This window comes from Apodemus sylvaticus, chromosome 11, assembly GCF_947179515.1.
Source record: "Apodemus sylvaticus chromosome 11, mApoSyl1.1, whole genome shotgun sequence".
Lineage (NCBI taxonomy): Eukaryota > Metazoa > Chordata > Mammalia > Rodentia > Muridae > Apodemus > Apodemus sylvaticus.
In genome coordinates, this window is record NC_067482.1 from 5,059,350 (window position 1) to 5,074,803 (window position 15,454).

The window sequence follows — 15,454 nt, forward strand, 5'->3', positions numbered from 1 at the left end:
TAGAAAATAAAAATATTTAAAAGAAAAAAAAAGAATGGGGGATGAGCTCACAGAGTTCCCCTCTGTTCCTTCCTGAGCTGATGAGGAGTCCACTCTTGTGCTGTAACTGTAGAGTTGGGAGACAGAGCATGATGGCCTTGGCTGTGCATGAGTACAATATTGCGTTTCCATTGCTTCTTCTCAGCTGATGTGTCTTGCACTATTTCTTCCCACAGCCCACAATGCTCGGGGCTGTATAGGGGGTTCCAAAAGTTTCCTCTCTGGAATTAAGAACGCGGGTGTTCCTTAGCCTTATATTGTGAGCTTACTCTGTATTCATGGCCTTCCACAGCATAGGGAACTTCTCTGGCTAATGCTGGCTGAACAATTTGTTCATGACAATAATTACAAACATTGAGAGGATCGTTTAGATTTAAACAACTTTCAAAAATTCCTCCCCAGAAACTAAGAACCTATCTTAAGATATAATGACTGCACATACATAATCGTTAAGAGGATAATCCTTATACAAGCTCAAGAAAAGTGACTCTCCCAGAAACCTCACAATCAGAGTCCAATGACCTGGAAAGTCAAGAACTTTTGACCAGGGATGGAGGGATGGCTCGGTACTTAAGGGCACTGACTACTCTTCCAAAGGTAATGAGTTAAAATCCCCACAACCACACATTCACAACTAAAAGTAAAGGTACCAATGGCCTCTTTTGGTGTGTCTGGAAACAACTACAGTGTATTTATACATAACATAAATAATTCTAGAACAATAATTAAAGAAAAAAACAGTACATCACTTTTTCAATACACACAAAACTTATGCCAAAGTGTTTTTGTTTATGTACGGTTTCTTCCCATTTAAAACTCATAATTTCAACACATCATTAAAAGTTTATTTTTAGCCGGGCGTGGTGGCGCATGCCTGAAATCCCAGCACTTGGGAGGCAGAGACAGGCGGATTTCTGTGTTCGAGGCCAGCCTGGTCTACAGTGAGTTCCAGGACAGCCAGGGCTACACAGAGAAACCCTGTCTCAAAAAACCAAAAACAAAAACAAACAAACAAACAAACAAACAAACAAGTTTATTTTTATTTAAATGACAGTATTCATATGTGCTTTCAATTTTTTATATGTTCTACCAGTCAATTGAAAATATTTGAGTCTGGCACCTTAGGTAATATAAAAAGCGTTCCAGAGATCTGAAGCCAGCATATTCACTTAAAAGCATACAGGATGAAGGCCTAATAAACTTGGAGAGTTTACAGAATCACACTATGATCCAACTCTGTAAACCTCATGGGATCATGCCTTTTTAAATCTAAAATGCTGCTCTCTTTAAAAAGGTAAAATTATAAATCAAGGATTGGTATTTCTAAAGTAGAAATCCCAGCTTCCAAATGACACATAGGTATTCCAAGGAGATAAAAGTTTTGACAGCGTTTGCTGATGCAAAATGAGACAAGTGATGCACAAGAACAGAAGAAACATGGAATTCTAGACCTGGGACCAGAGGAGATCAAGAGTTTCAGGAATCGGGCAGTGGTGGTGCACGCCTGTAATCCCAGCACTCTGGGAGGCAGAGGCAGGGGGATTTCTGAGTCCAAGGCCAGCCTGGTCTACAGAGTGAGTTTCAGGACAGCCAGGGCTATACAGAGAAACCTTGTCTTGGAAAAACCAAAAATCAAGAAAAACAAAAAACAAAAAACAAAAAAAGAATTTCAGGAAGGAGTCAGTGCATTCCTGTCTTTATCCTGTACTAAGACTGAAGAGATAGCCACAGTGGCTTAGCTACAGGACATCCCCAGCAACACTGGTGACACACTGAGCCTGTGGTAGCAATGGACTTGACACATGCTAAGACAGGAGCTGCTGCTAGAATTCTGCCTGAGCTATAATTAATTGCTGCCCTTGTCTCTTCATCCCTGTGACTCTCCATTCCTTGGTATCTCTTAAGATTTTGCAGTAGTTAAATCCATTGAAAGAGAAGATTTCTTGTTCTTGACGGGACAATCTGTGAGGAAGTCTGTGGATGGCCTCCTCTGCTTTCGCTTTACCATCCATGTCCTCCTGACCAGAAACTGGTAAGGAAGTCGTCTAAGAGGGTATGTCACACCAAGAGAGAGAAGTACTCTCTCTCTATGCAGGTTTTCTTAGCAGCAATTCAAAGTAAAAACTTACATTATTATTATTAATCACTTATATTTTTCTGAATATCCATAAAATATTTAACCTATCAGTATATTTTTTTCTAAGATATACGTCAAAATCATAACAATGAAAACGGTAGTAGAAAGTGAAGTTATTTTAAGATTAAATCAATACACATTAATTTTATTAAAATTGTGCTTTAATTAAAAAAGCATGAGACTGAAGGGAGATTTATTAAACATGATGGAATATGTGTTTCTTTCCTGGAAGGGCATATATCCTGAAAGGACATTTTATGCACACACACACACACACACACACACACACACACACACACCACGCAAAAAAAAAATACTTCTCATGGGTACTGTCTGCCTTCATTCAAATAGTGATTTAATTATGTTCCAGTATAATTGGGAAGAATCAATAGAAGAGTTAATTTGCAAAATGTAAAACATGTAGTTCCATAGTAAAGAAATCTGATACACGGGCTGTTTTAATTTCCAATGAATGGCAAAATGTACTACAATTGTAAAAGAGATCATTTTATTTTCATGAAGATACATGGAGACACTAATTTAACAGGAAAAAAAGAGGAATACTCCCAATGGGAAAATTAAACCTAATAAAAATAATTTGAAAACCAGCTAATGAGGTTTACCAACAAAAACAATAAGACATCTTTTGACAAAAAATATTGAGAGAAATTGATATTAACATAATAAAAGTACTCCACAAGAAGAAATCTACGTGCAAATGACTTATGTCAAACTTGATACCAAAGGCATGTTAGTAACAGTGTATTTAAGCATTATTTCCTGAACTACAAGAGATAAACAGTTTCATCATTTATGAATGACAGATTATTTTTCCAACTAAATTATCAAAACAAACCTAGAAAGATTTCTAAGTCTGCAAAAATTTAATAGGACTCATTTACCTAGTCTTTATCACAAAATAAACAACTCTGGAGGGCACAGAGCACACTGTGAATGTAGTCAATGTTGGCCATGTGTCCAAAAATCTCAATGTTCTACATTATTTTTAAGGGAATTCATCTTTGATCCAATGCATTTTCTATTTTTCTGGAGTTGTGGTATACAGATTAACAGCAATTACTGCTTCTCTAGAGAACACTGGCTCAGTTGCAGTACTTACTCAAAGCTCATAGGGTGGCTCATGTCATTCTGCAACACTAGTTCAAGTTGATCTGCAACCTCCTGTGTTCACAGATCTACAAGTAAGCAAAATTCCCATAGATACAAAATACACATAAATAAATGATTTAAGATGAAAGAATTGAGAGTAGTATATAAGTAGGTAATATCATTGATTAGCTAGGTTCATACTATATACGCAAGGGCTCTGATGATTTCACAAACAAGCCACAAAAAGCAGAGAAATCATTTAAGCAATTACAGAGAAAACAAGCATAGGGCTGGTTAACATACATATAACAAAATAATACTCAGACACTCGTTTATTTGTATGTTGTGAAGTGTCAAAAAAAGTAAGGACAGATGCCTAAGTTATTTAACATATAAAAGGCAGGAGCTGGCTGCTAACACCTATAATAAATTCCTGACTCTTCTCAGCACTTGTCATGCTCACCACTTCCCTAAATTTTTCTTTGGCAGTGAGTCTCTCTGGCTTCTGGATCTTGCTACACTCTATACAGGCAGAAACAAAGGGACAACTGAGAGAGTTAACTTGTCTCCCTGTGTTGGAAACCTCTTCTTTCACAAAAGCTTCTTCCAGTCCATCATTTTAATAGAGTTCTCCTCTCACTGTTCTGACTGCTGGTGTCTCCTCCTCTAGTGTTAAGTGTCAATTCAGAACTTCCTATTTTCCTAACTAGTATAACAAAAGCAACACATGTGTACCAGGACCCCTTGTAGTCCTTCCCATATAACATGAATACAGATGATTATCTTCTGTGACCTGTGACGCTTCTCTCTGACAAGTTTCTTATTCTTCTGGGGAGCTGCCTTAAATATAGATTCTAGACATCATGGCACTTATACTTCTGAAAACTTTCTCTCAGATAATTCATGGGCTTTTGACTTACTTATTTTTAGGTGCTGCAGGTCTAGTTTATTCTTCTGCCCCCTTGGAAAAGTGAACATTCCCTTGCATCATTCTCAGAGCTACCTGATCTATCTTCATTAGCACCTGGGACTAAGTATTATAGCCTTGTGCTCCTCGTCTCTTGTTATAAGAGCTTCTAGGATAAGGGAATTATCATTGCATGGGAGGTCTTTTGTTTTTCTACCCTGTTCATTCTAAGATCCATTCAAAAGTCTCAGAGACTCCTTATATCATCCTCAACTTTTACTTTTACACTTACCTCATGTACTTCTCTCTGGTGTATTCCTTGTCTCTTCCTTCATTCCCTTGTGGACTTGGTATGACTATCTCATCCTCCTTGGGTTCAGAAGATCCTAAAACCTCACTTTATTCCTACAAATCACTTGCCTGACTCACAGATCAATTAAAGGCTAAAGACACACACACTCTAGATTTTTAAATTATCTCATATTGAAGCTAATCCTGTAACTGGACAAATGATGCTCAAATATCTTATATGTAAATTTTATCTGCTCCAAATTTTAAAGCCTTTCATCTGTAAGGTTTTGCCTATTTCCATTTTTGTATTATTATTTATTCCTATCTACTACATTCGATTCCAACTGGAGCTATCACTCATTCTAGCACTCCCAATTCCTCCCCAACTCACCTCTTCCCAAGCATAACTGTCTCATGTCTACCCCAAGAAAAAGTAGGCTTACCAGACACATTAATGAAACACAAGGTTACATAAAACTAGAACAGGCACAACCCTTCCTTATTTCAAGACTAAGAGAGGTCAACCAATAGGAGGGCATCAGTCCTTCACACCAACTCTCAGTATTCTTCAACACGCCCCCCCAAGAATCCACCAGCCAGGAACCATAGCATATTTGCAATGTACCTAGAGTAGGACTATACAAGCTCCAAGAGTGTACTTTAACATCTGGGAAAATCCAGGAATACAGCTCAGATAATTATGCTGCCTGTGGTCTCCTTGTATCCTTGACACCTATGGTTTCCAGAATTCTTTCTGTCCCTCTTCTCTGGGGTTTGCCAAGATCATAGGTAAAGAAAAAAATAGAGACTGGAAACCTGGCTTCTCTATACCTTGTGTTTAGGTGTGGGTCATTCATATTATTCTCATACCCTGCTGAAGGCAGACTTTAATGACAGTTGGAATAGTCACCAAACTATGAACAGAACATCATTATGGTTTTTCTTGTTGTTGTTGTTGGGAAAGGGGGCAGTTATGTTTGGTTCTAAGGTATGATTCTCGGTTATCTTGCTTCTATTTTCTGATCACCCCGTCAGTGTCAGTTACAACCTCCTTCTTTTATGTCCCTGCAATGAAACCAGTCAATATTTGGCTGCCACCACAATACTGGTAATATTGACCAAGCACATCTTGCAAACAGGAAACATTATAGGCTTAAGGTTTTATTCCTGGGTTGGTTTCCCTTCCCTACACTTCTCCTTGATTTTCCAAAGCTACCATGGCTCCAAGATCCAGTCCTTTCCTAACACCTTCAAAAAATAGCAGGCCTCTTTTATATATCAAATGAACAAGGCATGAGGTGACAATAAAAACAGGAAGAAAACCCCATGTTAAACCTAGGCAACGTACTTTAGTAGGAGGAAAGAATGGGAAGATTAGCCAAAGGAAACACAGACATGTGCACACACACTCACACCAGATCCTACAGTTTGATTCCTTTCATGCATTAGTTGGTGCCTCTAATATATGAAGGTTTAATCAAGTTCACTACATTCATAGGAGTTCACTCAAATTTATGCCTTTCGATATCACTGTACATCTCAAAGATTTACCATATTAGTCATATTCATAGTGTTTTTTCGAGTATGTGATTTACATGCCTTTGAAAATGACAGTAGTATGCAAAGTCTTCCCAGCATTGGTGATCTTGCTAAAGATTTCTCTACAGTATGTGTTCTTTTATAACACTTAAGATTATTACTATGTGTAAATGCATCAATGTACTGGAATTCCCTCCAGTTTAATCACGTATCTGAAATGTACTATTTGATGCAAAGACTTTATCACAGTGGTTACATGCCTAAGGTTTCTCTCCAGTATGTGTCCTTTTATGTTTTTTAAGATGGGCGTTCTGTACAAAGCGCTTACCACATTGGTTACATTCATAGGGTTTCTCTCCAGTATGTGTCCTTTTATGGTTTTTAAGATTGCTGTTACATGAAAAGGCTTTACCACATTGGTTACATTCATAGGGTCTCTCTCCTGTATGTGTTTTTTTATGGTTTTGAAGCTGGCTGTTCTGTACAAAGCCTTTACCACATTGGTTACATTCATAGGGTCTCTCTCCAGTATGTGTTCTTTTATGGTTTTGAAGATGGCTGGTCTGTACAAAGCCTTTACCACATTGGTTACATTCATAGGGTTTCTCTCCAGTATGTGTCCTTTTATGGTTTTTAAGATTGCTGTGATATGCAAAGCCTTTACCACATTGGTTACATTCATAGGGTTTCTCTCCAGTATGTGTCTTTTTATGGTTTTGAAGATTGCTGTGACTAACAAAGCTGTTACCACATTGGTTACATTCATAGGGTTTTTCTCCAGTATGTGTCAATTTATGTCTTTGAAGATAGCTGTTATATGCAAAGGCTTTGCCACATTGGTTACATTCATAGCGTTTCTCTCCAGTATGTGTCTTTATATGGTTTTGAAGATAGCTGTTATATGCAAAGCCTTTACCACATTGGTTACATTCATAGGGTTTCTCTCCACTATGTATCTTTTTATGGTTTTGAAGATAGCTGTTATATACAAAGGCTTTACCACATTGTGTACACTCATAGGGTTTTTCTCCAGTATGTGTCCATTTATGGCTTAGTAGATGACCTTGAAGAGCAAAGGCTTTACCACATTGGTTACATTCATTATGTTGCACAAATTCATGGTTTTTCTCTCCAGTGTAAATACTTTCTTCCCATTGAAGAGGCCTGTGACATACAAAAATCTTTATTATTTTGTATATAATAGGATATTTTCTCTACTGTACAAATTCTTTCATGCCTATGGATGCAATTTGCATTTTTGAATGGGTTGACCCCTGCATTATACTAATGAGTCTTTATATGTGCTTGAATTACATTTACACTGTTTTATAAATGTAACAAGAAATCAGATATATTAAGGTTTCATCACTTTGTTTATATCCATGGAGCTCTCCTTCATTAGCGGTTCAATTACATTTTTAGTTGTAAAAACATTTATTTCACAGGGCACACTCATCGCATTCTTTTCATATATGGGGATTTTTTTCACTTACTTAATAAATCCTGAAATAACTCAGAGTTTTACTACAACACCTGCCTATACAGTAAGCCATATAACACTTGCAAAATGAACAAAAACAAAGAGAAATTTTGACATTACTTATATTAATAAGAACTTTATGCAGTGGGAGTAAGTTGATTTATTCCAAAGAAGTTGGAAAATGAATTAACTGTAAAATTATAACAAAGTGGGAGTAACATAACAACATATCTTCTAAATTTCCTGGGAGAGAGTAAAGTACAGTATTCTGACAGTATCTTTAGTAATTGAAGTCTAAAAGCACTATATAGGATACAGATAGAGAGAGATAAAAATATAGATATTGCCAGATATATAGATAGATCTAAAAACATGCCTGTGCTGTATAACTATGAAAAATAGCAAAGAAAATGTATCCAAATTGCATTCAAACATTTTGAATTTTTGTTTTCAGATACATGTGTGATATTGTCATAAAGATTCCATTCAAGTTTCCCAAACATCATAAACATCCACTATGACTAAACTTAACGAACTTACTACAAGTACACAAGTAACATCTGATTTATTGTGAACTATTTACTTATTAGTAGGTTTTGGATGCATATGCATTATATGTTCAAAGTGTATACTTTTTGTAATAACTCAGAGGTATAAGATGTAGTGGCAGATCTGAATTTTAGTGCCAATAGGCCTGTGCTTGAAACAGTACTACTAGTTATGGAATTGTTTCTATGTATTCTATATTAAAGAATGCCCTGAAAACAGAAATTGAGTATCTGAAACAGAGGTGTAGGCATTGGTGAGAATTTAATACTCAATATCCTTAAAGTTCTACTTAATTACACTGTTGCTTTTAACCAAATCTTCAAGAACACATGAAGATTTCTTCAGAAGAATATCTGGATCAGCATGTAAATAAAAATTACCTTCCATGTCTTCTAGAATTTTGAGAATGTTCTTCATTATTATGGTCTTCCCAATAGTAGCCTAAAACACAGTACCAGAAACTATAAATCATTGGAGTTTAGCCAAAAATTAAGGTATTATCTTCAGTGAACCTTAGAACAATGTCTGATTCATTCACCTCATTCTTCTTCTTTCTCAATAGAAATTATAGAAGAACACCAAAAAAAAAAAAAGAAGCAAAAAAAAAAAAAAGACAAGCAAACAAACATACAAATCAAAAAATAGTTACCCTCTTATCTTAAAAAGGAAAACAATATTAGGAGTTTTACCAATAGCAGTGAGGTTGCTGTAGGTCTCCTGCATCACATCTTCATAGAGACTCTTCTGGGAGGGATCCAGCAAAGCCCATTCTTCCTCAGAAAAGTTTACATGCACATCCTCAAAGGTCACTGCATTCTAAAACATCCCATACAAGTGTGTGAAAGAAAGCATGGTGATCACATATTGAACATATATTTCATTGACAGTGAATTCAAATTATTCCCCCTTTTCCTCTCCACATCCAAAAGAGAGCTAATATCCAAAATATATAAAGAAATCAAGAAACTTATCATCAAAAAAACAAAAAACCCAATTAAAAAATGGGGTACAGAACTAAACTAAGATTTCAAAACTGAGGACTCTCGAAAGGCTGAGAAGCACCTAAAGCAATGTTCAAAGTCCTTAGTGATCAGAGAACTACAAGTCAAAATGACCCTGAGATCCCCTCTTACACCAATTAGAATGGCTAAGATCAATTCCTCAGGTGACAACACATGTTGTAGAGGATGGGGAGAAAGAGAACCACTCCTCCATTGCTGGGGACATTGCAAACTCACAGAACCACTCTGGAAATCAATCTGGAGGATCCTCAGAAAATTGGAAATAGATCTACGTGAACACCCTCCTATACCACTCTTGGGTATATACCCAAAAGATGCCCCCACCATGGCACAGGAGCATGTGTTCCACTATGTTCACAGTGACCTTATTTGTGGTAGCCAGAAGCTGGAAACAACCAAGATGTCCCATGACAGAAGAATGGATACAGCAAATGTGTTTCATTTACACAATGGAATACTACTAGATTATTAAGAACGCGGACATCCTGAGTTTTGCAAAAAATGGATGGAACTAGAAAATATCCTAAGTGAGGTAACTAAGAAGAAAAAAGGACATTCAATGTATGCTTTAACTAATAAGTAGATGCCAGACAAAAAGAAAAAAAGTACAGAGTACCCAAGATACTCAATAGAACTCAAAAACGTAAACAAGTTCAAGTGCCCAAGTGAGCACACCTCAGTCCCATAGGGATGGGAAAGATAATTAGAGTGGGGGTTCAGTAGAAAGAGAGTTTATGAGCCCTAGAAAACAGCTTTAGCCTAGAGACTTAGATCAGTACTAAAATGCAAGCATCAGTAGGATTTTCACAAGGAAGTAGCCAAATTAGCTACTACAGATTAATAGACAATGGAAATAAAGGAATACTGCTCAGTTGTTTTGGACTTATGCCTTGATAAATAAAAATAATATTCCATCCCAGCAATCTGGGAGGCAGAGGCAGGCAGCTTTCTGAATTCTAGGCCATCCTGGTCTACAGAGTGAGTTCCAGGACAGCTAGGGCTATAGTCTCGGGACAAAAAACAAATTCAAAAAAACAACAACAACAAAAACCCAGATTCATTTATTTAGGAGATAGCTGTATTGAGGAAAAAATACAGCATTACTAAAAAGTCAATAACATTTGGTATACAAATCAGTGGCAAGAACCACCTTTGAATACCAACCTAGAAAAAAGCACTTAATGAGTAAGTTTCTCAGGCAGGAGCTCCTGGCTCCTTAAACAGACAAACCTTCACAGGTTCAGCTAATCAAAAACAGCTGCAGGAACAAACAAACAAAAAAAAAACTGAAAGAAAGAAAAGAAATGAAGAGAAAAAGAGAGGAAATACAGGGTCAGTTCTTTTAAGATATCCTTGCTGCATCAAAAAGTGGCCTGTCAACACAAGCCAGATTCCCAGACTAGACACAGTTTCCTAGCTAGGCATGGGGATAAATTCTTTGGAGAAGGTTCTCAGGTTGGCCTAACTCATACTGGACAGAAAAGCAAATATCTGTGACACCAACAACTTCTGAGAGAACAGCAGGGTCAGAATCTGTTATAGCATCTAAGGGTTACACATCAAGGTGATGAAATGCAAAACAATATTCCATTGAAATGAACATTAATAAACAAGTTGATATGGCCATTTTCCTATCTAGAAAAATAGACATCAAGTAAAAATTAATTAAAAGCAATGCAGGACATTACATGTTCATCAGGAAACAAAAAATTCAAAAGAAACGTGTTTCAATACAACACAATACCTTATGAATGATTCTCCAAAACTGATCAAATAATTCAACACAACAGTCTCAACAGATACAGGAAAATCTAAATAAACACCCTGCATACCAGGGTGCTTGTTTCTAACTTTCTAAGTTGTTTCAGCCTATCTTTATAAAACCAGCACATCAAGAAAAGAAACAACCAGTTTCCATCTGAACCCAGAGTGGATCCTGTGCTAGAGTGCTACATAGCCAAATACCACCAGGAGAGAGCTGGTCTCCCAGAAGTGACAACACACCTCTGAACACAGGTAAGTCCACCACGTCTCTTCAAATTCCTGGCCCAAGAGAAACCCTTCCAGAGCCATCAGGACACATGAACTAAGGAGCAGCCAGGCACAGGATCCTTCTGGTTTCTGTCTATACCCCAGACCTGACACTGTGCCACATCTCTCCATCTCAAATTCCTTCCTGAAAGAACTGGTCTCCCAGGAGTACGCACACAGACTGGAAGGAGTGACCAGTCACAGTTAGCGACAACATGACTAGCTAACACCAGAGATAAGCAGACGGCAAAAGACAAGGGCAAGAACAGATGCAACAGAAACCAAGGCAACTTGGCATCATCAGAACTCAGTTCTCCCACCACAGCAAACCCTGGATACCCCAACACACCAGAAAAGCAAGGCTCTGATTTAAAATCACATCTCATGATGATGATAGAGGACTTTAAGAAGGACATAAATAACTCACTTAAAGAAATAAAGGAGAACAGAGACAAATGGATAGAAGCCATTAAAGAGGAAAAACAAAAATCTCTTAAAGAATTCCAGGAAAACACAACCAAACAGGTGAAGGAACTGAACAATTACATCCAACGTCTAAAATTGTAAATAGAAATAATAAAGAAAAAAAAACAAAGAGAGACAACACTGAAGATAGAAAACCTAGGAAAGAGATCAGGAGTCATAGATACAATAATCACCAACAGAATACAAGAGACAGAAGAGAGAATCTCAGGTGCAGAAGATACCATAGAAAAGATTGACACAACAGTCAAAGAAAATGCAGCATATTAAAAAAATACAAAACAAAACATGCAGGAAAACCAGAACACAATGAAAGGACCAAAACTAAGGATTATATGTAGAGAAGAGAGTGAAGATTCCCAAATTAAAGGGTCAGTGACTATCTTTGACAAAATGATAAAAGAAAATTTCCTGAACCTAATGAAAAAGATGCCCATAAAAATACCAAAAGCCTACAAATCTCCAAATAGATTGCCAGAAAAGAAATTCCTCCTGACACATATTAATAATTTTAAAAATGCACAAACTGAAGAAAGAATATTAAAAGGGGTAAGGTCAAATACCACATAAAGGCAGGCCAATAACAATTACACCAGACTTCTCCACAGAGAGTAGGAAAGCTAGAAGATCCTGGACAGATCTCTTACAGACCTTAAGAAAACACAAATGCCAGCTAAGACTACTAGACCCAGTAAAACTCTCAATTATCATAGATGGAGAACCCAAGATATTCCATGACAAAATCAAATTTACACACCATCTTTCAATAAATCCAACCCTACACAGGATAATAGATGGAAAACACAAACAGAAAGAGGGAAACTACACCCTAGCAAAAACAAGAAATTTTCTTTCAACAAACCAAAATGAAGATAGCCACACACACTGAAAAAGGACAACAAAAATAACAGGAACCAACAATCCCTATATCTTAATCTCTTAACAGCAATGGCCCCAATTCCAAAATAAAAAGACATAAAATAACTGACTGGATTTGTACACAGGACCCAGAATTTTGTTGCATGCAGGAAACACACCTCAGTGTCAAAGACAAACAGTACCTACAGTAAAGGAGTGGAAAACAATTTTCAAAGCAAGTGGTCCCAAGAAACAAGCTGGAGTGACCATTCTAACATCGGATAAAATCTAATTTCAACCACAAGTTATCAAAAAGGATAAGGAAGAATACATCATACCGATCAAAGGAAAAATCTGCCAAGACGCACTCTGAATTATAAACATCTATGCTCCAAATGCTAGGGCACCAACATTCAAAAAAGAAACTTTACTAAAGCTCAAAGTACACATTGTACCTCACACAATAATAGTGGGAGACTTCAACATCCCACTCTCAATAATGGACACATCCTGGAAACACAAACTAAACACAAATGCAGTGAAACAAAGAGAAGTTATGGACCAAATGGATTTAACAGATTTCTACAAAATATTCTGTCCTACATCAAAAGAATATACCTTTTTCTCAGCACCTCAAGATACCTTCTCCAAAAGTGACCACATAATCAGTCACAAATCAGACCTCAAGAGATATAAGAAGACTGAAATGATCCCAGGCACTGTATCATATCTTGAAGGATTAAGGCTGGTCGTCAATAGCAACAAAAACAACAGAAAGCCCACATACACATGAAAGCTGAACAATGCTCTACTCAATGATAACTGGGTCAAAGTAAAAAATAAAGAAATAAAAGACTATTTTAGAATTTAATGACAATGACAGTACAACATACCCAAACTTATAGGACCAAATAAAAGTAGTGCTTAGAGGAAAACCCATAGAGCTGAGTGTCTCCAAAAAGAAACCGGAGCAAGCATACATTAGCAGCTAAAATCTCTAGAACAAAAGAAAGCAAATACACCCAAGGGGAGTAGATGATGGGAAATAGTCGATCTCACAGCTGAAATCAGCCAAGTAGAAATAAAAAGAACCATACAAAGAATCAACAAAACCAGGAGCTTGTTCTTTGAGAAAATAAACCAGATAGATATAACTTTAGCCAGACAAATCCCTGGGAACACACAGAGAAATGAAAGCAAGATATAACAACATAAACTGAGGAAATTAAAAAAAATCATTTCCTACTAAAAAGGCCTATGCTCAACAAAACTGGCAAAACTGGATGAAATAGACAATTTTCTAGACAGATACCAAACATCAAAGTTAAATGAGGATCAGATGAACCATCTAAACAGTCCCAAAACCCCTAAAGAAATGGAAGCAGTCATTAAAAGTCTCCCAGGACTAGATAGGTTTAGTGCAGAATTCTATTAGACCTTCAAAAAAGACCTAATACCAATACTCTTCAAACTACTCCACAAGACAGAAACAGAAGGAACACTACTCAATTTGTTCTATGATCACAGTTGTACTTCTACCAAAACCATGCAAAGACCCGAAAAGAGAAATAGAACTTCAGACCAATTTCATGTATGGATATTGATGGAAAAATACTCCATAAAATTCTCACAAACCAAATCCAAGAACACATCAAAAGATCATTTACCATGATTAAGTAGGCTTCAGCAAAGGAATGCGGGGATGGTTCAATATACAGAAATCTTTCAACATAATCCACTACATAAACAAAATCAAGGGGGGCGGGGAGATGATCATTTCATTAGATGCTGAAAAAGCATTATAGAAAATTCAGCATCACTTCCTATTAAAAGTCTTGGAAAGATCAGAAATTCAAGGTCCATAAGTAAATATAGTAAAAGCAATATAGAGCAAACCAGTAGCCAACATCAAACTAAATGGAAAGAAACTTGAAGCAATCCCACTAAAATCAGGGACTAGACTAGGCTGTCCTCTATCTCTCTATCTATTCAATATAGTACTTGAAGTTCTAGCCAGAGCAATTAGACAACAAAAGGGGGTTAAAGGGATACAAATTGTTAAGGAAGAAGTCAAAAATATCACTATTTGCAGAAGATATAATAGTATAATTAAGTGGCCCCAAAAACTCCACCAGAGAACTACAGCTGATAAATACCTTCAGTAAAGTGGCCAGACATAAAATTAAAACAAATCAAACAAATCAGTAGCCTTACTCTACTCAAAGGATAAAGAGGCCAAGAAAGAAATTAGGGAAATGGCACCCTTCACAATAGTGACAAACTGTATAAAATATGTTGGTGTGACTCTAACCAAACAAGTAAAAGATCTGTATGACAAGAAAGTTAAATCTCTGAAGAAAGAAACCAAAGAAGACCTCTGAAGATGGAAACATCTCCCAGGCTCGTGGACTGGCAGGATTAATATAGTAAAAATGGCCAGCTTGCTGAAAGCAATCTATAGATTCAATGCAATCCCCATCAAAATTCCAAGTCAATTTATCATAGAGATAGAAAGAGCAATTTTCAAATTCATTTGGAATAAGAAAAATCCCAGGATACCAAAAACTATTCTCAACAATGGAAGAACTTCTGGGGGAAGCAGCATTCCTGATCTCAACCTGTACTAGAGAAGAAGCGATAAAAATTGCATATTATTGATAAGGTGACAGGCATGTAGATCAATAGACTAGAACTGAAGACTCAGGAATGATCCCACATACCTAGGTCACTGGATCTTTGACAAAGGAGCTAAAAAAGGCAGCAGAGTGGAAAAAAGACAGCATTTTCAGCCAATGGAGCTGGTTCAACTGGAAGTCAACCTGTAGAGGAATGAAAATGGATCCATTCTTCTCTCCTTATTCAAAGCTCAAGACCAAGTGGATCAAAGACCTCCACATAAAACCAGATGCACTGAATCTAATAAAAGAGAGAGAATAGGGAAAAGTCTCAAGCACATGGGCACAGGGGAAAAGTTCCTAAACAAAACACCAATGGCTTATGCTCTAAGA

General features: G+C 36.8%; 1 protein-coding gene across 1 annotated transcript in view; it reads right to left on the reverse strand.

The window, feature by feature from the left end:
* Positions 1–6,026: 6,026 nt before the first annotated feature.
* LOC127696117 (zinc finger protein 431-like) overlaps positions 6,027–15,454 on the reverse strand; it is a 156,572-nt gene continuing 147,144 nt past the window's right edge. The window contains exon 5 of the mRNA XM_052198630.1: positions 6,027–7,059. Coding sequence (XP_052054590.1) covers positions 6,284–7,059 — 776 coding nt within the window. The 3' untranslated portion in view covers positions 6,027–6,283. The remainder of the gene's footprint in view (positions 7,060–15,454) is intronic.